General features: G+C 45.0%; 1 protein-coding gene across 1 annotated transcript in view; it reads right to left on the minus strand.

Moving 5' to 3' along the window:
- Nucleotides 1–4,995: 4,995 nt before the first annotated feature.
- Nucleotides 4,996–22,229, minus strand: part of LOC141542885 (SCO-spondin-like) — an 83,996-nt gene continuing 66,762 nt past the window's right edge. Inside the window, exons 84-105 of the mRNA XM_074267569.1 lie at nt 21,505–21,657; nt 21,253–21,299; nt 20,624–20,968; nt 19,835–20,002; nt 19,336–19,466; nt 18,864–18,994; nt 18,449–18,495; nt 17,966–18,244; nt 17,495–17,653; nt 16,975–17,091; nt 15,793–15,931; nt 15,122–15,324; nt 14,858–15,019; nt 14,321–14,448; nt 13,898–14,040; nt 13,427–13,473; nt 11,271–11,491; nt 10,810–10,905; nt 10,559–10,619; nt 10,058–10,188; nt 5,647–5,797; nt 4,996–5,315 (exon numbers count right to left, since the gene is read on the minus strand). Of these exons, the coding sequence (XP_074123670.1) occupies nt 5,293–5,315; nt 5,647–5,797; nt 10,058–10,188; nt 10,559–10,619; nt 10,810–10,905; nt 11,271–11,491; nt 13,427–13,473; nt 13,898–14,040; nt 14,321–14,448; nt 14,858–15,019; nt 15,122–15,324; nt 15,793–15,931; nt 16,975–17,091; nt 17,495–17,653; nt 17,966–18,244; nt 18,449–18,495; nt 18,864–18,994; nt 19,336–19,466; nt 19,835–20,002; nt 20,624–20,968; nt 21,253–21,299; nt 21,505–21,657 (3,082 nt within the window). The 3' untranslated portion in view covers nt 4,996–5,292. The remainder of the gene's footprint in view (nt 5,316–5,646; nt 5,798–10,057; nt 10,189–10,558; nt 10,620–10,809; nt 10,906–11,270; nt 11,492–13,426; nt 13,474–13,897; nt 14,041–14,320; nt 14,449–14,857; nt 15,020–15,121; nt 15,325–15,792; nt 15,932–16,974; nt 17,092–17,494; nt 17,654–17,965; nt 18,245–18,448; nt 18,496–18,863; nt 18,995–19,335; nt 19,467–19,834; nt 20,003–20,623; nt 20,969–21,252; nt 21,300–21,504; nt 21,658–22,229) is intronic.

The raw sequence follows: 22,229 nt of genomic DNA on the forward strand, positions 1-22,229 counted from the left end.
TGGTTCTACTCACTTCATTTAGCATCAGTTCATGTAAAAATCTCCAGGCCTCTCTGAAATCATCTTACTAGTTGTTTCTTACAGAATAATAATATTCATTAACATTCATACACTATAGTTTATTCAGTCATTCCCCAACTGATGGGCATCCATTCATTTTCTAATTTTTTGTTACTACAAAAAGGATTACTACAAACATTTTTGTACATGTGGGTCCTTTTCCTTTTTTATGATCTCTTTGGGATGTAAACTCAGTAGAGACACTGCTGGATCAAAGGGTATCTGTAGTTTGATAGCCCTTTGGACATAGTTTCAAATTGCTCTCCAGAAAGGTTGGATCAGTTTAAAACTCCATCAACAATATATTAGTGTCCCAGTTTTCCCACATCCCCTGCATCATTCATCTTATCTTTTCCTGTCATCTTCAGGATTGTCTTAATTTGAACTTTTCTGATCAATAGTGATTTAGAGCACTTTTTCACATGACTAGAATTTGTTTTAATTTTTTCATTTGAAAATTGTCTGTTCTGGAAAAGATTTAAAGATTTTAATGAACTTAATGCTGAAAATGAGTCAAAGTGTGATAAAGCATCCAAAAAAGGTTAATGTGGCCTTAGAGTACATTATGAAAGGAATAATGATAGCTGTACTTTGCCCTAACCATACTCATTTGAAGTAGTAAGTTTAATTCTAGGAATTGTTTTTGTAAAAAGATGTTGATCAACTAGAGAATATCCATAAGAAGTTAATTTTTTGCCCTCTTTGAGTCCCAAAGGTGTTCAAAATTATACCACACTAAGATCGGGTTCACAGACTAGGGGGTATTTAGAGATTAGATTTATTTGGTTTACTTCCAGAAAGCAAAACCAGAAGTAATGAGTGAATATTATTATGAAAATAAAGAAAAAGAGACAAATTTTAGCTCAAGAAAAATGTTCCTAATTATTTTTATTGTTGTTCAGTCATTTAACAGCTCTTTGTGAACCCATCTAGGGTTTTCCTTGGCAGAAATACTAAAGCAGTTTGCCATTTCCTTCTCCAGCTCATTTTGCAGATGAGGAAACTGAGACAAACAGGGTTAATGACTTGTCCAGAGTCACACAGCTAGTGAGTGTCTGAGGCTACATTTGAACTCAGATCTTCCTGACTCTAAAAAACTGGGAGGTCTAACTACTGTGTCACCTAGATGCTCCTAACAATTCTAATGATCCAAAAAGTTGCTTCAGTAGATAGTGGGTTTCTCCTTCACTGGAAATCTTCAAGCAAAGACTGGATGACCATTTATCAAGTAGAGGGGATTAATATTCAGGCACAGGTTGAATTAGATGGCATTTGAGAGCCTTTCCAATTTTGAGACACAATGATCCTAATTCTGTTGTTCTGTATTATGTCCTGACATATTAGCCAAAAGGACAGACATCCAACTTGCCATGTTTTGGCAAGAGGCATTTTTTAATCCATTTGGTCTTTCCTATATAGATTGTTAGGCCAATTTCATCATGGAAGAACCCCTGCAATTTTCTTGGGTTTGATAACAATCAATGCATTAATACAATATTGTAATATCTGAATGGCTTCACAACCTAAATGGTAATTCCTTTTTCATTTGTCCTTCCTCTCCCTACCCTCCACCCAGGATATCCTTTATGAGTTTAAAGAACATTGGTTTCCTTATTTAATATTCAAGCAGCTAGGTCATGCAATGAATAAAGTATTAATCCTAGAGTCAAGAGGACTTGAGTTAAATTCCTGCTTGACTGTTACCATCTGTGTGACCATAGGCAAGTTACTTAACCCTCTTTGCCTCAATTTCCTCATCTGTAAAATGAACTGGAAAAGGAAATGGCAAACCACCCCAGCTTAGAGTCACAAAGATTCAGATATGACTAAAAAGACCCAAAAATAAATTTAATTTTTATTTCACTTGGCATCAATAATCCATTAGATTACCAAACAGAATTATCTCAGTGGTTGCATTTATCAAAGAATTTTGTGTGATCTTAACATAAACATGAGATGCTCTTTTCAAAAGCTTTTAAAATTCAATATATTAGGAAGGATCTTGTGTTCTCTGTGCTTTTCAGCTAATTATAGAATTGTAGTAATGTAATATATTACAGAAAATTGTTTGCAAAAATCTGCAGGTGACTTCTTTATTGAAAATTTTGTATTGGGTAGTGTACATATCATAGTCATAAATATTTTCTATGTAACCAATGGCTCAAGGCACCTACTACCTGTGTGAACTTCTAGGTTCACAGAGGCTTGGTTTGATTGAACTCATCAGGCAACTGCTAACACTAGAAACATCCACCTCTCAAGATTACTTTTTGGTTACTCATGGTTGGGAAATAGAATATATAGCGCAAGAAACATTCAGGGACTTGAAGTATAGTCTCAGGCTTGCCTAGGAAAGCACAATTCCTTATTGCTATGATCTCCTAGCTGCTATGGGCACAGAAGTATGAGATAGAAAAATTCTGCTAACCCTCCCCACAACTGGAAATCCAGATGAAAGCTGCAAGAACTCCAAAGTGATGATCTCAAAGAAGTTGAGAGAGCAATCGGGCCTTTCTCCTCTCCCCACATTCTGTACATTGGACAGCTCTTCCTGGCTCAATTGCCAATCATCTTTGATACACCTTCCTAGTCCCAGGGAGCAATAAGGGATTGCCCCCAAAGCACATATCCTTTAGCACAAACTCAGGGCAGTCTATCCTTAACAAAATCAGAGCATGAGTGCCCAGCTTCATGGGAGGTGCCCTTAATTACCCTGTTATTTATTTTGATTTAATTACTCTTATACATGTTGCTCCCATCCACCCAATCCCACCTCCAAAAAGTAGAATGTAAATTCCTTGAGGACAAAGACTGGTCTCTGACTTTATATCTTGGAGCCCACCAAAGTACCCCAGCCCATTGTCAGTGCTGGATAAAATGCTTGTTAAATTGCTCCTAATTCTACCTTCTCAGGCCAACTGAATCAAGATTAATCTCTCTCAATTCCTTCAAAGCAAGGCTCTTTTTAAAAATCTCTGTGTCCAGAAGTGATGTTAAATGCCAATTAATAAATATGGAATTAATTTTAACTTGGTTGAATTAATTATTTGAAAGAAATGGGTTAGTTGAATATGACAGAAAAGGAAAATGATAAATGTTAGAAAAGATGTGAGAAAATTAGAATATTAATCCACTTTCGGTGGAGTTGTGAACTGATCCAACCATTTTGGAGAGCAATTTGGAACTATACCTAAAGGACTATAAAACTGCGTATACCCTTTGATCCAACAATACCACTATTAGGTCTATATTCCAAAGAGATCATAAAAAGGGGGAAAGAACCCCACATATACAAAAATGTTTATAGCAACTTTTTTGTAAAGTCAAAGAACTGAAAATTTTGAGGTTGCCTATCAATTGGGAAATGAATGAATAAGTTGTGATATGTAATGGAATACTATCGTGCTGTAAGAAATGATGAGCAGACAGATTTCATAAAAATCTGGGAAGACTTACATGAACTGATGGAACTAACTCAGAGAAGTTATATGTTTTGCCCAAGGTCATAGAACTAATTAGTGGCAGGACTGAATTATGCAAAGGTTTCCTGGCTCAGCAAGTTAACCCTAGATTTTAGGGCTGGCTTCCCATACTTCTCAGTCATATACAGTGTGATATGCTATCTTGTTCTCCATGTTTTAATTATTTATGTTTATTATATTTATATTACTTCTATCATCAAACCTGTATGACATTGGGCCTGTTTCTGTACCTGTCAAATAAGGAGATGGAACTAAAAGCCCCTAAGATCTCCATATAAATCTATGATTATTCCTTAAACTTCCTTTATATTTGAAATAAGATCTATTACAGGATTGAATACAAAAAATTTAATTGCAAACCATAACTGGGGTAGAGAAATGAAAGTAAGAAAGACAATACATAAAAAAAATGAGTTGGATAAAAATCTGTGTTCTTTGATCAAAAAGACCATGCACAACTAATTCGCCAAGGAGTCTTCAAAATCACACGTTTACTACTGAAAATATTTCTTTCTGTTGATTCTGACTTTGACACTGTTTCTATTTCCTGTCATCCCCCAAAACCTGGCTCCTTGTTGGTGCTTGCTTTGGGACTGGTCTGCCTGTGGCCACTATAGCTCTCTAGGACTAACTTTCACTGGAGGGTTAGGGTTAGGACAGAGCTGCCACAAGGGCACCAACCTAAGGGAGGGGGAGTTGTTGGAAGAAGGGGCCACTGGGCAGAGCAGATGGATGGGCCTCTCTTTTCTGGGTTAATGGGAGGTAGAAGGGTCCCAGGTGGAGGTAGTTTAGAGAACATTTTGCAGTTAGAAGATTTTAGAAAACCTCATGTTGTTGGTAGGTCAGCAGGGTGAAGTACTCAGCCAAAATCAGAGCTTGGAAGAGCAGAGCTTGGACTAGTGCCTTCTTCCTCTTCTCTAAGTCTAATGGACTTTCCACTCTACCATGTTACCTCCTAGACAGCAAGGTTGGGTAGGGTGTTTCAGTAGATAGGATACTCCTGAGTTCAAATCTGACCTCAGACATTGGCCAGGTCACTAAGCACTTAAGCACCAAGCAGGCACTTTTCTGCCTTATTTTCCCCAAATGTAAAATAGGGATCATAATTGTACTTACCCACCCTGTAAGTAAAATCACTCAACCACTGCTGCTTCAGTTTTCCAAGTGTAAAATGGGGATTATAATGGCATCTACCTACCTGCCAGAGATTCTTGTAAAGATTCAAGGAGCTATTTATAAAGTGCCTGGCACATAGTAGGCACTTAATAAATGCTCGTTACCATTTTTTTCATTTCACAGATGAATAAAGAGAATAAATTACAGCTAACTTAGCTGAGATGACATAATTAGCAGTGGATTATGGGTTTAAAGAACACCATCCTTTTTGTTCTCCTGTCCCATGGTCCTGTCTGATGCAAAAATCTACCACCTCCTTTCCCTGAACCCTCAGACAGAGATTCCACACACAAAAGTACTGGCACATTTGCTTTATTAGGGAATAGGCTACCCTTGTTCTGCAGCCCCCAGGACCATTTGTGTTGCATATATATATAATATAGGCCTGTTGGGGCTTTATGAACAAAGAGGGGTGATCTATCAGACTATATTTTTCCAAACCCCAAATTACAGAAACACATTCTGACAAAGTATATTCCTTCAGCTAAGCTTTGTGAATATATTTTTTCTTGATTTGAAATGAGCTCTGTTCCAAATGATACACGTCGTATTGTGGAGTTAAGTGTGTTACCAATCAGCGCTTTGATAAATCCCCTCCTGTGAATGAGACCCAAGAAAAGAGAAAGATGTATAAAAGAAGGAGGCAAGGGGCGAGGTAATCCAGTTTGGCTGGGGCAGGAATGAATCTGGGCAGAGAAGGGGATAATAGAGTGGGCAGAGAGGCTTTGCTTGTTTGATGATGAGGGGAGAGGGTAGCTAGGGGTAAATAAGGAAGATCTCCCTAAAAACTGACCAGAATCGACCCTGCACTTGTACTCTTCAGCCCTAGTTCTAGCCCACTGGGCATCTCTCCTGGGAAGACAGGAAGGACCATCTAGCCCAGGCACTCCCCATTAAAAACCCACCCACAAATACTCTTTGGGCTCACCCTGGCAGGCACTGCACTGGCAGCTGTGTATGACGGGAAGTACCACCGGCTCTGTGTCACCCCCAGGGCAATGCAGACTCAGGATGCGGACAGGGTTCACAGGGTCCAGCAGGTAGCTGCAGCAGTCACACACCCTCAGCAGGTACGGCTCCTAGGTGTGAGAGGAGGGTGGCTTTGTCAGAAAGGGCAAGGGACTGGATAAAGGTGTTGCCTTGCCAGACCTCTCAGTATCTCCCCTATGCCATCTTCCCACCATTATAAGACCCCTCACTATCAAAAAGTGAAATCCAAAAGCCTGGAGTAGCAGTCTCCTTCCAATTTTGACTCTCCATTGGCATGTTTAGCCAGGCAGAGAGGGGAAACAACAGAAAAAAAATGTACTTTCCTCTGCAACATCTCCTGATTACTACAACCTACACTAATATTCAATTAATTGATCATCTTTTTATGTACCTAGCTTTGAGCTTAGGGAGAGACAAGGTTAGAAGAGATCAATAGTCCAGTTCTCCAAAGGCTTATAGTCTAATTGGGAAGAAAATTGTGAAATTACTAAAGTATTTACCCACACACTTCTGGGGATTTTTTTGCATATAAATTTTGCCATATCTTTAAGTGATAAAGTCACTTGGGGAAGGTTAGTCCATAGGGCAATACTTGTCTCTCTATCAGAACACTCAAGGAGCTAGCTGTTAACCTGAGACAAGAGGGATGATTATGGAAGGAGGGAACACTGATTTTCCCCCCACATTTAATAGTATTTTTTTCAATTACATGTAAAGATAGTTTTCAACATCCATTACTGTAAGATTTTAAGTTCCAAACTTTTCTTCCTCCTTGCTCCCTAAGACAGCAAACAATTTAATACAGATTATACATGTACAATCATGTTAAACATTTTTCCACATTAGTCATGTTGGATCAGTGACATTTAATTAGTACTTTAAGATTTACAAAGTATTTTATACACATATCATTTAAACCTGTCCTATAAGGTGGGTATTTCCATGTTAGAGATGAGGACATTGAGGTTGTGACTTAAGAGGTGAGAGTTAATGTTAATAGGCAGAATTCAGCTCAGATTTTCCTTATGCCAAGTCCAGCTCTCTGACTCTAACTATAGGCTCTACAGAACCTGGCAGCCAACTACATAGTCACAGAATATCAAAAATCATCCATTTCAACCCAAGAATCCTCTTGATAAGTCTGACAAGTGGCTATCCACTTTATGGGCAGCTAGATGGTACAATAAAGGGCTGGACTTGAAATCAGAAGGACCTGAGTTCAAATCCAGCATCAGATCCTAGCAGCATGACTCAAGGCAAGTCACTTAATCCTGTTTGCCTCAATTTCCTCGACTGTAAAATGAACAAACCACTGACACAAACAAATGACAAACCACTCTACTATCTTCTGCAAGAAAACCTCAATGGGGTCACAAAGAATTGAAGAGGGAGTGAAACAATTGAACAAGAAGATCCAGCCTTTGGGGCAGCTAGGTAGCACAGTGGATAGAGCACCAGCCCTGAATTCAGGAGGACCCGAGTTCAAATTTGGTCTCAGACACTTAACACTTCCTAGCTGTGTGACCCTGGTCAAGTCACTTAACCCCAACCTCAAAAAAAAAAAAAAAAAAAGATGCAGCCTTTGCTGAAAGACTTCCAATGAGAGAGAAACCCACTTCCTCTAAAGGCAACGCATTCTACTTTTGGATGGCAACATCTGTTTCACAAATGTTGCCATGATCATTTTGTTAATAACCTAATTCTGTATTATCAAATTTATTGATTAATTTATTATTTATCAAATTTGCTATATCATTTATCAAATTAGAATATTATCAATTATATACTCACTAGTTGTGTGATTCTGGGCACGTCAAAGAGGGATTAAATCCTGTTTGTCTTACTCCACTGGAGAAAGAAATGGTCATGATCTTTGCCAAGAAAATCCCATGGACAGAATTGACAAGCTATGGTCCACAGGGTCACAGATAGTCTCATACAACTGAATAGCAAGAGTCTAAAGGAAGAGATTTTCCCAAACAAGCTGAAGTCATACTTCAAACTCAAGAAAGAATAAGAAAAGAGGAATGATCATATAGTATTGTTCATCTTAGAAGACAATTAAGCCCTAGAACAATTTAGTTTGAGTCTCCTGGAGTTTTCCAACTCCACCACATATAACAGAAAGGGTACCAGATTTGGAATAAAAGGTCCTAAATTCAAATCCAGCTCTGTTATTTTTTAGCTGAATGACCTTGAAAAAGTCACATAATCTCCGTAGATCTGTTTTCTTTCTGGAAAGTCAAGAGAATGAATGAAGATCCCACAGAGCATTATAATGAAATGTAACTCTCTTCCCTTACTCCAGTGAGATGGGTTCCTGCTAAAGCAAAATATGAGCTAGATGGTCATTCTATTGGTGGCTTTTCTTTGTCACCAAGGACTGTTCAATCTAGATGGAGGCGAGCAGTTGAAACAATTGTGATGTAAAAACAAAAGGCAAAACTGTAGTGGATTTTAAATTGTTAATAATCAAAGGAGTAGGTTGGACTGGAATAGAAAGAGGTTCTTAGCCTTTCTTGTGTGCTGAACCCTTTTGGCAGTCTAATGAAGCTTATGGATGCCCTTTTACAATAACATTTTTAAATAGATAAAATAAAATATATAAGGTTTACAAAAATCATTATATTGAAATAAAATTATCAAAATATGACAAAAATGAGTGCACAGATCCCAAATTAAGAATCTTTAAGACTAAATGATTTCTCAAGATATTTTCAGCCCTAAATCTTATGCCCCACAAGGAACTGAAAACCAAGTGGATTCCCATCAGATGGGGAATGACTGAATAAGTTATGATATAAGAATGTCATGTAATGTTATTGTTCTATAAGAAAAGATCGGCAGGATGATTTCAGAAAAACCTGAAAAGACTTACATGAACTGATGTTGAGTGAAGTGAGTAGAACCTAGAGAACACTGTACACAGCAACAAGAAGATTATGTTATGATCAATTGTGATGGACTTGACTCTTTTCAACAATGAGGTGATTCAGGCCAATTCCAATGGACTTGTGATGGAGAGAGTCATCTGAATCCAGAGAGAGGACTATGGGGTCACCTTTTTATTGTTGTTAGCTTGCTTGTTTTTTTCTTTTTCCTTTTTTGCCCTTTTGATTTGATTTTTCTTGTGCAGCAATGATAAATGTGGAAATATGTTTAGAAGAATTGCACATGTTTAACCTATATTTGGATTACTTGCTGTCTAGAGGAAGGTGGGGAGGGAGGGAGAAAAAATTTGGAACACAAGGTTTTGCAAGAGTGAATATTGAAAACTATCTTTATATCATCAAATTCAAGCCCCTCATCTTACAAATGAAAGATGGATATGATTGAATATATGATATATATGTGATATTGTAAACCTATAAGTGTTTTCCTTTGGGGAGGGTAGATAATTTTTCATGGGGAAGAAAAAGAGGAAGAATGTCACAGTCATCACTCTGAAAGAGTAAACAAAAGAAACTATATTAATGTGGTACACCATAAATTCTTTTCTGGGGACAAGTAGACAAAACCAAACTTCATGGAGATGTTCTTGGGAAGAAAAAAAGCAACTAGATCTGTGTCAAACTGAGGGAAAAAACCTATGGGTTTGCTCCCAAAGAGATAGTTGCACTGTGAAGCATGGAACCCAGATTCTCGCACTGTAAGTAAAGAATGTTAATTCCTTGTCCATCTAAACTTGCCCTAGATATTCATGGGTAATATCAAAAGGGAACTTTGGCTAAAATTACTTGGATTTTGTGGCAGGTATCTCTAACTCTCCAGAGATTGTAAACTTTTATCTCTTTCCATTAATTGCTAATAAATGTCTTCAAAATTCATCTCCAGGATGGATGTGTTAGGAAGGGGAGAAAGTCTATTGATTTGGGAAGATAATAATGGCAAAAAGGTATATATAGAAGGCTATACTCTAAAATAGCTCTCCTGAGTAGGTGGTTGCCAGCAATCATTTATTTTGGTTTCAGAAAGATTATAATAGAAGAAACAGTGAGCTGAATAGGATTTAGGCCAATCCTCCTGCCTCAACCGAAGCCAAATTACTTTTTTTGTTAGCACTGTTTATCTCTAACTGTTTCATAGCTTATCTTTTTGTTCCCTTCAATTTTCCAGGAAAACAGAACCTTCTCTTATTGTATTACCCTCAGTTCCAGCCCAGAGTAGGGCAGCTGTAATTAGTAAAACTTGTTGACTCCATTCCATCAGTCCTCCTGCCTCACATGACACTTTCTCTCAGTGACAAGAGGGAACCCATTTTTTCAGCCTCCCCTTGACTATGTTCAGTCCTCCTTCTCCTAGCATCCCACCTTCCCTTCCTCCCCCTTTAAGGGCGATCCCCCACTCACCTCAGGTATGACGTTAGTGCTGGAAGGACAGTGCCCACTACAGTAGCTCACCTCCACCTGGTGCAGGTAGCAGGAGCCCTTGGTGATATTTCGAAGCTCAGTGAGGTGCTTGCAGGAGACTGATGGCTCCTCTGCAGGGAGGGAAGCAGGCAATGGGGATAGAATGAGGGAAGGTAGGAAGAGGGGATTTGGGGTAAGGAATGGAGCAAGATGTAGAAAGGCAGAAACTTGACTGTTCTTACCCTGAGGGACATCAAAGTGTTAGAAGGGGTCAGAGCTGGGACACCTAGACCAGGCCTACAGACAAGAAGTGTCAGCAGAGGAGGGACCAGGGCTAAGGACTGCTCAGGGACCATGAAGTAGGCCCTGTTTTTTTTTCTAGGATTTCTCATGAGAATAGGAAGAGCTGAGACAATTCAGAAAGGACCATGGGGTTTAGGGCACTGAAGAATCTGGCAAAAAGGTGGGGGGGGCAGAGCAGGGAGGCAATGCTCACCATACCTAATGCCTCCTGCTGACACACGGGGCAGCAGCTGTCTGGCTTCTGTACTTTCATCTCACCCTGCAGGAATAATCAGAGACCCAACATGGGAAAGAATCCCACTCACTGCCTGCCCAGCAACCCTGCGAGGGAACCCCACATCCTGGACTTGCCCCCACTTGTGGCTTGTCCCTTCCCCACATTAGCTCCTTCAGAGGTGGAGCAAGAAGGGAGAGCAGCGGGCCCTCCCTGACACAGGGAGGTGACGCACCTGAGCACAGGTGAGGGGGGGACAACTCCGGGTACAAAAGCTTCTCCCATTGATGCACCTGCACCACTCACAGTCATCCTGCCATTCAGCCCCAGGCTGAAAGGAAGAAAATAATTGGGCAGTGAGCACCTTTCCATCCTAAAAATTTCTCTCCAAAATACTCTTGTTCACTTGGTTCCAACTGGGACCTCCCAAATAGGTCAAAGTGAGATGTCCCAAAGGGCAGAAAGAAGAGGTTCTGGTGTCTGGGTAAGGGAGCCGTATGCTAGGGTGGGAAGGAGATAGGACTTCCCAGGGATGCTTTCAAATCAGATAACAAGCCCCCTGCTTTTGGGTTGAAGAGCCTATCCCCATGTTCAGGGACATGGGGAAGAGGAAAAAAGCGAAATTGGGTCAGAGTGGAAGCTGGCAGAGCCAAGTGGGAGGAATGGCATTTCTGGGGGTTAGAAGGGGCATCTCACCAAGTAGAAGTTCCCATGGTGCCAGCACTCGCAGAGGGCAGCCGTGACACAGGTGCCTGCCTGGTTGCGGAAATGCCCACTCTGGCAGATGCAGCCCTCGGTCTGCCCCACACTGCAGTTGCTCTGAAGCGGCTCCTCAGCATACATTGCCTGACAAGTCTTCTCACACAGGCCGGGTTCCCCCGGTTCCACCCGCTGCCACCTCTCTCCAGGCGGGCAGTCTGCCAGAGAGCCCCCCCAACCCCACCACTTCCATTAGCCCCAGCCCCAGAAAGAATCCCACAATCCAGGGAGCTGGGACCCCAAGCCAGATGTCCCCCAAGGATTCTATTTTCTCCCATTTCCCTGTAAGACTGCATTCCTCCCTCTCTTCCCATCTCCACAGAGGGTGTCCTTCCTTGCCCTCATCACACCATGCTCACTCCCACCTCTCCACATCTGTTCCCTCTGCCTTACACCCACTTCTCCACCCGTCCGTGTCACTCCCATTCTTCAAGCCCTAGCCTAATTTCTCCAGCCCCCCCCCCCCAGCCCACGTGATTCTTTCCCTACTCTCGCCGCCTCCAGCATCACTTACTGTGATGCTCTTAAATGCTCCATGAATGTCTGTCTACCTGTCTGTCTCTCCAGCTAAGTTACCAGCCTCTGGAGAGCCGGGTAAGACTTAGAGAGTGGGAACTAGAAAGGATCGCAGGGGCCTGCCTGGCCAAGACTGAGTAGCAAGGAGCAGAACCCAGGCCTCTGTGACCCAATGACACCCACCCCTCCACTTTCCCATGCAGCCTCTCACAGAGTTCTCAGTGGAGGTCATGAAACTGAAGCCTTCATCGAGTGGAAAGGGGACTGGGAATAAGGAGATGTTGAGTCCCTGTTCTGTCAGAGAAATTCCTTCAGCTCTCGGGACCTCAGTTTCCCCCTCTGTACCACAAGGGCGGTGATCTCTATGGTCCCTTGTACTGGACTGCTCATCCTCCTCTCCTGAAGTCCCCCTACTCTTCTCTGCATGCTCCACAGCCGCTTTTCTCCCCACCCGCCTACCCCAGTCTGGCAACTGGCTGAGTTGCTGAGATGAGCAGAAGCCTTGAATGCAGGGCCTGGAAGGATGAGGAGGTCGGCTAGTGGTATAGGGGTCTGGAGGAAGTTGAGGGCTCCTTTCCTATTGCTTAGAGAGAGCAAACTAACCATGCTCCCCCAAGTGCCCAGACACAAGAAGTCAGAGGAAAGGGTAGGGCAGAAAAGGTGGGACAGAGGCCTGTGGGGATGCTTATTGGACATGACTTCCCTGGGAGGAGGGAGGCTGACAGGTGGGCATTACATTCAGGAGAGCTGACCTCATCTGGACAGCTGGGTCTAGATCCCTCCCTGCCAGCCTCAAACATGCCTAAGGGCACAGGACGCTCAGGGGAGACATTCTCCATTTGTCCATTCTGTTCTCCCTACCCAGATGCCCCATCTTTCCTGATCAGCCAAACATGCCCGTCCAACTGAGGTCAGGCTCCTCCAGAAAATCCTCCCAGTTGGTCCAGCCCACAACAAGCTTTCCCTTCTCTGAAAACCTGCACAAGTTTCTTTGCATCAGGCTTTTGTCTAATCGATATTACTCTGTATCACTCTCGACCTGTTCCCCATATCGATGCTTTTCCTTCCCAGCTAGATTGTAATCTCCTCGATAAAAGAGCACATAGAACTGTCCCAAATACCAGCTTTCAATCTAGTTGAGAAGACAAGATATAGATAGATAGATAGATAGATAGATAGATAGATAGATAGATAGACAGACAGATGGACAGATAGATAGATAATTGAAGGAGGGCCATTGAATGCTAAATAACAAAAGTGATACAGAAATTGAGGAAGAAGAGGTCACTCTGGTCAGCTGGAAAAAGTGGGACCTTAAAAGATAAGTACACTTGAGTAAAAAACCTAAACAAATCAGGGGAGGAAGGACCAGGACCTGTGACCCCCCACACCCTAAGCACGTTCTCCTGGCCACTGATAACCCCCAGTACAGCCCCACCCCCATAGACCCAGGTGTTTGAGAAGAAGGCACCCTGGACTTGAGCCAGATCCTTGAGCCCTTAGGACTCGGAGCAAGCCCTGCCCTTGGTTTGGGGATAGTGCTGGGGGAAGGGTCACTGGGCAGGATCCTCTCTTACTCTGACAATCGCTGCTGGAACAGTTGAAGGATCCTTCCTGGCAGATGCTGGCAGAAGAGAACCACAGAACTCAGGGGAGCATCCCAATCCATTCCCTTTCTCTCCTCTTCTCAACCTAGTCCATTCCTAATCTTAATCCTATCTCTTTTTTGTCCCCAAAGGTCCCATCTATTAGGTTCCTCAGTGTCTTCATCAGTTGGCATAATTCCTACTGAGCAACCCCCCCATTCCCTTCTGTCCCATTCCCTCTCCTCCTTAACCTAGCCCTACCCCCATCCCATTTCTCTCCCCCTCCTATTTTGCCAGATGCCCTCACCTGTGGGTACAGTTTCTGCCGAGCATTTTACTCCATTATTCTCTCCCATACCCCTTCCCCTTGTATTCAGTCCCTAGCTTTATTATTGTCTTTTTCTTTCCCCCCCCCCATTCCTCCCAAAAATTCTCCTAGCATTGAGTTCCTGATGCCCTCACCAGTGGGTACAGTTCCGGACAAGTGTGGTTCCAGAAGGTAGCTCCTGAGCTTGTTCTTCTGGGGTCAAGAAGAGGGCCCAGGGCAGTGAAAGCTGGTTGCAGGGGCACTCAGCCAAGGGGACACATCTGTCTGCATGCAGCAGCTAAAGCAGAAGCATGGCAGTGGCTCAGCCCTATGCCCTCAGTAGGGACTGGCAAGCCTGGAGCTGGCTGCCTCCACACACTGACAGTGTCCAGTCCTAGGCTTGGAGCCATTCTCTGCCCTCACCCTTTCCCCAGATTGCCTATCTTCTTCTCATAAGGTCATCCAAGATCTTCGCTCCCAAGTCACATACACACTGTCACCTGGCACATGGGGAATGTAAAGAAACGGCCTCTCCTGCCCTCCGATCCCCAGCCCTACAGCATTCTCACTGTACTTACCTGCCCTTCAGGACAGCTGCAGCCAGGTTTGCAAGGCAACTGCACACAGAGGCTGCCGGGCTGTAGGTCTGAGCATCGGCTTGGGCATAAGGTGGCACAGGGAGTGGGTCTCTGACCAGGAGGGCACTCTGGAGAAGGAAGCAAGGGAGACCCCAGATTCATGGAGGAAGGGCAAGGTGTGGAAGGAATGAGCTTTGGGTCTCCTTCCTGACTAGAAGGAAAGGAACACAGAGCTGAGAGCCATGAGGCCTGACTCTTTAAGCTGCCACTGCCACTGCTCTGCCCGTGAACTTGGGGCAAATCTTCTGTGCTTTAGTTTCTCCAAATCAACAATGAAGATACACTACCTTCCCTGCCTGTAGTTCAAGAGGTACTGAAATAAAATGAAATCAAATCTCTAAAAACTGTTGGAAAGGTTAAAAAAATATTGTGGCAATATAGAGCTCTGTTCCTTGCCTCCCACTTTAGGCTGACCTTTTCCCTGTTCTACATTGCTTAGGACTTAGAAGCCTGCCTCTGCTTCCTCCCTCCCCTTACCTTGGCTACAGGGCTGAGGGCTGCACGTCCTCCGGAGCCACAGCGGGGAAAGCAGGGGGCATAGTGTTCCCAGAAGTGGATCTCTCTTCCTTTCTGACACACCTCCCCCACAGCTGGCACTGCACTCGCTCCACTCTGACCACTCACCCACCTGGCATGAAGCTGAGAAACAAGGTACCCCAGTCACGTGCAGTCTGGGCACCTAGGGGAGGGAAGATAAAGTACTATTTTGCAGGAAATGGAGAACCATCCATCAGTACCCACCTGTGCAGGGCTCAGAATTGCATTTTTCTGTCTGCTTCATGTCCTGGAGCTGGCACGGGAACCCCTGGAGACTCTGCTCGCAGCTCTGGTGCCGTTCCCTGGTACCCCCGCCACAGGAGGCTGAGCAGTCGCTCCAGCCTGACCAGGGCCCAAAGACCAGGCACTCATAGGGCGTGCATCCCAAGGACCCATTGACACAAGTACTAAAGATGGGCAGAGGCACCAGGGAAAAAAGGCTGAGATCTCAATCTCTGGGTCCCACTTCCCCTCTCCTTACCCACCCATCCCCAGGGGCTCCAGGCCCAGCGTATACATACATAATGATAAATGCTTAGCAACTGACTCTTTCAAATATAGATGTACATGTGATATACTTTTAAATTTAATCTGCATTATTAAACTTTTCTCCATTTTCCTAGATAATCAACGAAGTAACAAATCTTCTGGAGCTGGTTCTAGTACTTTTAAATTTATTTTGCATTATTAAACTTTTCTCCATGACTTTCCTAAGTAATCAATGAAATAACAAATCAAGCCTGGTTTGTGCTGCTCACTGATTTCTGAAGTGTAAATGTTCACACTGAAATTTTAATAATTAGTCTTCTGGAGCCGGTTCTAGCACACTCCTGTTCTAGGTCAACCACCTCCTAGCACCACTGCCTCCCCCATACCAGTTATGGCAATCCAACTGCAGCTCCCCAGGTGGGGCCAGCTCCCAAGTGGCATTGGAGCTCGGGAAGCCACAGGGGCAAGAAGATATAGGTACACAATGGCCATCTTGAAGCAGTTGGCCAGGAGGACAACGACAGCCTTGGTGGGAAAACAAGATTTGAGGGGTTAGGGGAAGATTCAGGATGCTGAATAATGCACACACACACACACACACACACACACACACACACACACACACATTCATTATCTTCCTAAGGCACAGGTGGCTTAAAATAACTACAGAAAGTATGAAATACTCGGGAGTCTACCTGCCAGGACTTAGACAAAAAATATATGAACATAATTGTACAACTTCCTACACAGATAGAGATAGATGTACATATTTGGAGAGATATTGGTTGCCCATAGATAGGCTAAATCAATATGGAGATGACAATAGTATCTAAGTTAATTTACTTATTTAGTGCCATATTAACCAATCCACCAAAAGATTAATATAGAGAACTAGGAAAAATAACAGCAAAATTCATCTGGAGAAACAAAAGGTGAAGAACATCAAGGGAATTAACAGGAAAAATGCAGGAAAGAAAGGCATGTAACAGAACCAAATCTTAAACTACACGGCAAAAGATTAGTTGCTAAAATAAATTGGCACTTGGATAATTAATGTTAAAGCCATTCAGTGGAACAGATTAGATACACAATATACAGAAGCAAATGAGCAGAGTAGCTTAGTGTTGGAAAAACCCAAAAGTTTAATATGGGGTCAAGAATTTAGAATTCAACAAGAACTCTTGGAAAACTAGAAAGCAGAAACTAGGAGCACATCAGCCTCACGAACCATATCCCTAATACACAATGGCTCTTCAGTGTCTGCAACATTCTCAAAACTACTTGGGGAATTGAACATTTTGGGACCAGGAAGTCATTGGCAGAATCTATAAATGATTTTTCCAAGGAGGCTATGGAAAAAACCCACACTGCTTCCTTGAGCCACCATCTAGAGAAAGGAGAGTTGGGATAATTCTGAAGCAAAATAGAGGCAACAAAACTTATTTCCAGACAGGGATGATTGTCGCAGTGGCTAAAGAGCTGAGACCAGGACGTAGACTTTTGTGGCTACTATCCTCTAGCCTAGTTTTTCATCAGAAAGTAAAGAGCTGATTGAAGGGGGGTCATACCTGGGCTGCAGGGCCCCTGGAGACACTGCACTCTATCCCATAGGTCAACACAGCTTCGGGGACACTGGTTGGCACAATCAGCTGTTGGCATTGTACCTCGGGCCTCACAACTCCCACCTGGGGACACAAAAGATGTATGTTAGAAAGAATGGAAAGCAAAGGGAAGCCCTTTCTTGTCTACCCCCCCCCAATTTCTCTACCACATCATTCTTTCCTTCTGTAGTCCCCACCTTTGTAGTCCCTTCATTCTTCCCCATCCCTGACTAAAGAAGGGGAAGGGAAAGAAACAAGCATTTATTAAGTGCCTACTATGTGCTACGCTGTACTAAATGCCTTACAAATGTCTCATTTGATGCTCACACCAACCTTGTGAGGTGGCTGTTATTATTACCCCCATTTTATAGTTGGGAAAACTGAGGTAGAGGATAAATGTTGGGCAGGTCATTACCCAGGAGTCTTGCTCTCCCTGTTATTAGCCTCCATCTTAAATCCCTGGGGTTTCTGAAGCAGGAGGGCTTACCTGGGCATGGATTAGTATTGCAACTTTCTGTCTGCGCCCAGGGTTCCTGGCATTTCTCTCTGGCAAGACCCCTTGCCTTTCGTGAACGTAGCCGGAATCCTCCGCTACAAGATACTTGACACGGGCTCCAAGAATCCCAGGTTTCCCACTGGCAAGGGTCTAGTCGGGCAAAGAGAGAATGATTGCTAGGGGATAAGCGGTAAGGGGGAAAGATCAGCGCTTACTTCTTGTCCCCGTTTTCCTAAAGGAGACTGCCCCTAAACCAAGGCTTTCTTTGGTTAGCTTCTGGGAGTATAGCTGGGCCTGGGGAGGAATCACTGCTGAAAACATGGCAATGGGAGAGCTTCCTGACCAAAGTCCAGGAAGAGAAAAGGAAGTGGAGGAGGGGGCCTCAGGCCTGGTTGAGATGGACATTCCCTCCCAGCTCCCGCCAGCGCCAGGACCACTGCCCTTTCAGGGGCCCCCGGCTACCTTGGCAGACCCCCAGATCAGGGCAGCGGCGCCGCTGGCTCAGAGAGGCCGCGCAGAGACCGGGGTCCCCGGCCCAGGGCCTTCCCGTCTCAGGATCCAGGCACAGGCGGTGCCGGTGCTGCTCTGAGACCCCGAGGGAGAAACCGGGAGGCAGAGGAGCGGGTCCCTCCTGGAGCCCACGCTCCCACGGGGCACTCAGCGAGGTAGGAGCCGGAGCAGCCAGCGGCCAGCAGGGTCCGCAGGGCGACCACTCGGACCACCCGCTCAGGGGAAGAAGACCTGGGAGAGGGCAGGGCTGTGTCTCCCATGTGGCTCAGCTCTAGTGGAAATCACTAGATACCGGCAAGGAGGAGACGGAGAAATAGGGAAAGTCGGGCGGAGGAGAAAGGCTTAGGCTTGGTATATATGAGCGGCGGAAGAGTGGCCGGATGGGACTGGGGCGAGGAGAGCACGGGGAAGGTTTCGGGAGGGACCGGGAGTTACCTTGGCAGTTATGGCTGGAACACTGCACTTCTCCGCCCTGGCACACGCTGCAGAAAAGGCATTTTCTGTGGGTGGGGAGAGCTGGCTCTGGATAACCCGGTGTCAGGGGAGGGGGAGGGGATGCGTCCCTCAGGGGTCAGGTGAACGAAGATGAAGAACCAGTTGGCTGAGAGTACTCGGGGATGGGTTGGGGGAAGAAGGATATACTCGTGGTGCCAGATCTTGGACATTCCACCCCTTTATTCAGTTTTCTCATTAAGATTGGACCAATGTCTGTACCTCTCCCTACTTCCCCACATCTTTCTTGGCCATAGTCCTGGACTAAGAGCCCATTTCTCCATGTTTCTCCAACCCAGCTTCGGTCCCAGATTCTCCCATGGGTCCCTATTTCCAATGCGTCCCCTCCATCACTTACCACTCCTTACAGCCCAAGTGTATGTGTTCTCCAGGAGCCAGAATCTGGGGCTCCCCTACTCCCCCATCAGGGCCCAAGAGACAGCTACACTGCTCAGGAGGAACACAGCCCCCGGACTGCTCCAATAACCCCTGGGAGAGAGCAAAAGAAGAGCTGGAGCTGGATTCGCAGAGTCCCCGTCTGCCCAAATTTTCCTGTTTCCTAGATAACACCTACGGGTGTTTCAAAGGGTCTTTCTGGAGACAATGTACAGACATAGACATGGACACGGACACAGATCACTGGAGCACCATCTCAGCCTCGGAAGGTAGATGCTATCATTGCCCCCTTTTACAGATGCTTGCTCAAGTTTAAAATCAGTAGGATTTTAACTCAGGTCTTCGCAATTCCAAGTCTGGCAAGTGCTTTCCGACAGCAGCTTCCCCCTTCCTCCCCAGAGATGTATCCTCCTTGCTGCACTTCTTCCCCTCACCTTGGGGCAGTAGCAGCCAGGCTGACAGGGAGCTCGGTCTTGGCAGAGACCCGCACGCTGATGGGTGGCACAGAGCCCAGCACAAGGGGAACCACAGACCTGGAACTCGAATGGGGGCTCACAGCTCTCCTCTGGGGGAGGGGGAGAGAAGTTAGAGAAACAGTCACCAGATGGGAAGACCCCCAGAAAGACCCTTCTAGTCCCTACCCCAAAGCACCACCCAAGAGCACATGATCCAAGAGTGATGGATGTTGTCTAACCCAAAAGAGGGATTCCAGTAGAATAAACTAGAGCTCATGGAAGAAACCTTGGAGGGGAGAATGAGAAATATGGGAAGCCCTGTTCTGGCACCAGAAGGAGAGAATGCTGCCTTGTATGGGTGGGATGGTTCCTGAACTCAAGGCACTTGATAGTTCCATAGAAGGAAACTTAACTGACCCTCATATAAACACACCATATGAGGAAAGGATTTGAGGGAGTGACTGATGCTTTTTCTCACCAGAACAATTTCTGGGGTGGCAGGGCCGGAAGTGGCCATCTAGACGAGTGCAGGGGGTCTCCTGACTTGTGCCCCTGGAGCCTGGGCGCTGGTGCCGGTACCGCTGCTGGACCAGCACCCGGCATGAGCAGACCGTCCAGCTGCTCCAGCTGGTCCACACACACTCCTCTGGAAGAGAGAACAAAACAAGGGGTTAGCCAGGCTCCTCTTCCAGTGAACTCTAGCACAACCTCTCAATCTTTGTTCCCCTGTTCCAAGCACAGTGAGAAAGGGGGAAGGATATTTAGAGGGAGTTCAGGTCATTTCTGGCAAGGTTCCCTTTCCATGGTTCACAGCTATAAAATTTTCTTCTATATTCCACTATAGAGCAGCAAAGGGATCTTTACAAGGCAGAGATAAAAAAGAAAGAAAAAATATAATAAAAGTAAACTAATAATAAAATTAGAAAGTCCAGAGTTTGGGGGGAGTCCAAAAAAAAGATACTCAAGTAGAAATCATTTTTTCCTGAAATTTTCTATCTACCCTCCTCTACTCCCTCTTCTTCCCCAATCTTCAACACTAGAAAGAAAGAAGATTAAACAGACATGAGATTGTCAATCAGAGCAGGAAGGGACCTCAGAAATCCTTCCATCCAACCCCCTCATTTTACAGATGAGGAAACTGAGGCCCAGAGAAATTTAGTGACATCTAAATTATTTAAGTAGTAAATAACAATGAGAATTTGAGCCCTGCCTTCTCCCTCCCTGAATTCAACGTTCTTTCCATTATACCTCGTTTTTCTCTCCTTACCTGGGCAAGGTCCAGAATAACAGGCCCTGGTGTCCAGATGGGATGTGGTGCCGTTGCAGGAGGGACCAAGGCCATTTGAGGAGCAGGGACAGGAACCAGATCGAGAAGTAAGGCCAGGGCCACAGCTTCGGGAGCAAGGTCCCCACGATCCCCAGGAGCAGGACACAGGCAGTCCTGGGCAAAGCTGCTGCCCACAAGGCTGGGCTTCCGTGTCTGGGCCTGGGCAAGGCAGCCCTCCATGTTGTGGGGGTGGATCAATGCAAGCTCTGGTTCGAACCTGGTTTGCACCCCCACAAGAAACTGGACAATCTGACCAGCGGGACCATGGTGTCCAAGCCCCGGGCACTGTAAATACAGAGGGCAGAGATTAAGGAAGCCGGGGCAATGGGGATAATGTCACAGGGAAAGCCACCCTCGAGGTACAGGAGTTAAAGGGAGCTCCTAGAGGTTTGGGGGAATGGGTATGAATAGAACCTCAGGCTTTTTGGGCTTTCAGGGCCAGACTGTGAGATCAACTATAATAAGAGGGAAGGAACAGGCCTGCGCAGAGCTGTAGTCAGGGGAGCAACAAAGGACAAAGTGAAAAGGGGCAAAGGTGGAATTTGGAGGGGGAAATGGGGATATTGCACCTGCACATTCGACATCCTGGCACATGATGCCCTCTGGGGTACAGGAGCTGGAGGGAGGAGGGACAGTCCTGAGTCCCTGGAAAGCACAGCTGGAGCATAACTCCAGAGGACCCAACCCTTTCCTCAAGATTTCTCCCTGCTTGGGGCTTCCCTTACCCTGTAATACAGTGCTTGCCAGGTCCTTGGCCAGTGTGCCAGCCATACCCCCACCCCCACCTAAGTCAGCAGGCCCATTGCTGCCTCTGGACTCACCACTGCTGACACTCTCCTTGTAGCCAACGATCCCCAAGGGCTTTGAGGTGGCTGCCATGTGGGCACAGAGGTGGGCACAGGGGCTGGGGGCAGGGCTTACTCTGTGACTGCTCCTCCCGGCACTCAGGAGCCCATGAACCCGATGTGGATGACCTGGACGGGGTTGAAGGAAAGAGCAGAGAGAGAGAATGAGTTGGGACCCCAGGGATCCTTTCCTTGCACATCTGAGAAGACTTACAGATGAAGGCCCAGGGTGATACAGAGAGGCTATAAGGAGCTAAGATAAGTGGGTCAGGAAAGTTGGGATAGGCCTGAAAGGTGTAGAGTGGAGAGAGGATGTGCTGGAGAGAGGAAAGAGAGAAGGAAGAAAAGAGAATGGAAGAAGAGGAAGGGGAGGAAGAGAAGCGGAGGAGGAGAAAAAGGAGAAAGAGGAAGAAGAGAAGAAGGAAGAGGAAGGAGAGGACAAAAAGGAGGAAAAAAGTGCCAAAGAAACCTTTAAAAATGCACAGAGGAAAATGGGAGTTCAGAAGGGGACACAGACAAGCAGGGCTGAATTAATTATTTAATGCTTAATTAATTATTTAAAAATAATTTAATTAATTTATATATGTAATGGATTCATAAATTTATAAACAATCTCCATTTTGGGTCCTTTGTTGTATAGGGAAGTATTTTTGCTTGTTGATGATTTTCTAGTTCGATTTTTTTTTTTTCAAAAAACTTAA

Source organism: Sminthopsis crassicaudata, chromosome 5 (genome assembly GCF_048593235.1).
Source record: "Sminthopsis crassicaudata isolate SCR6 chromosome 5, ASM4859323v1, whole genome shotgun sequence".
Classification (NCBI taxonomy): domain Eukaryota; kingdom Metazoa; phylum Chordata; class Mammalia; order Dasyuromorphia; family Dasyuridae; genus Sminthopsis; species Sminthopsis crassicaudata.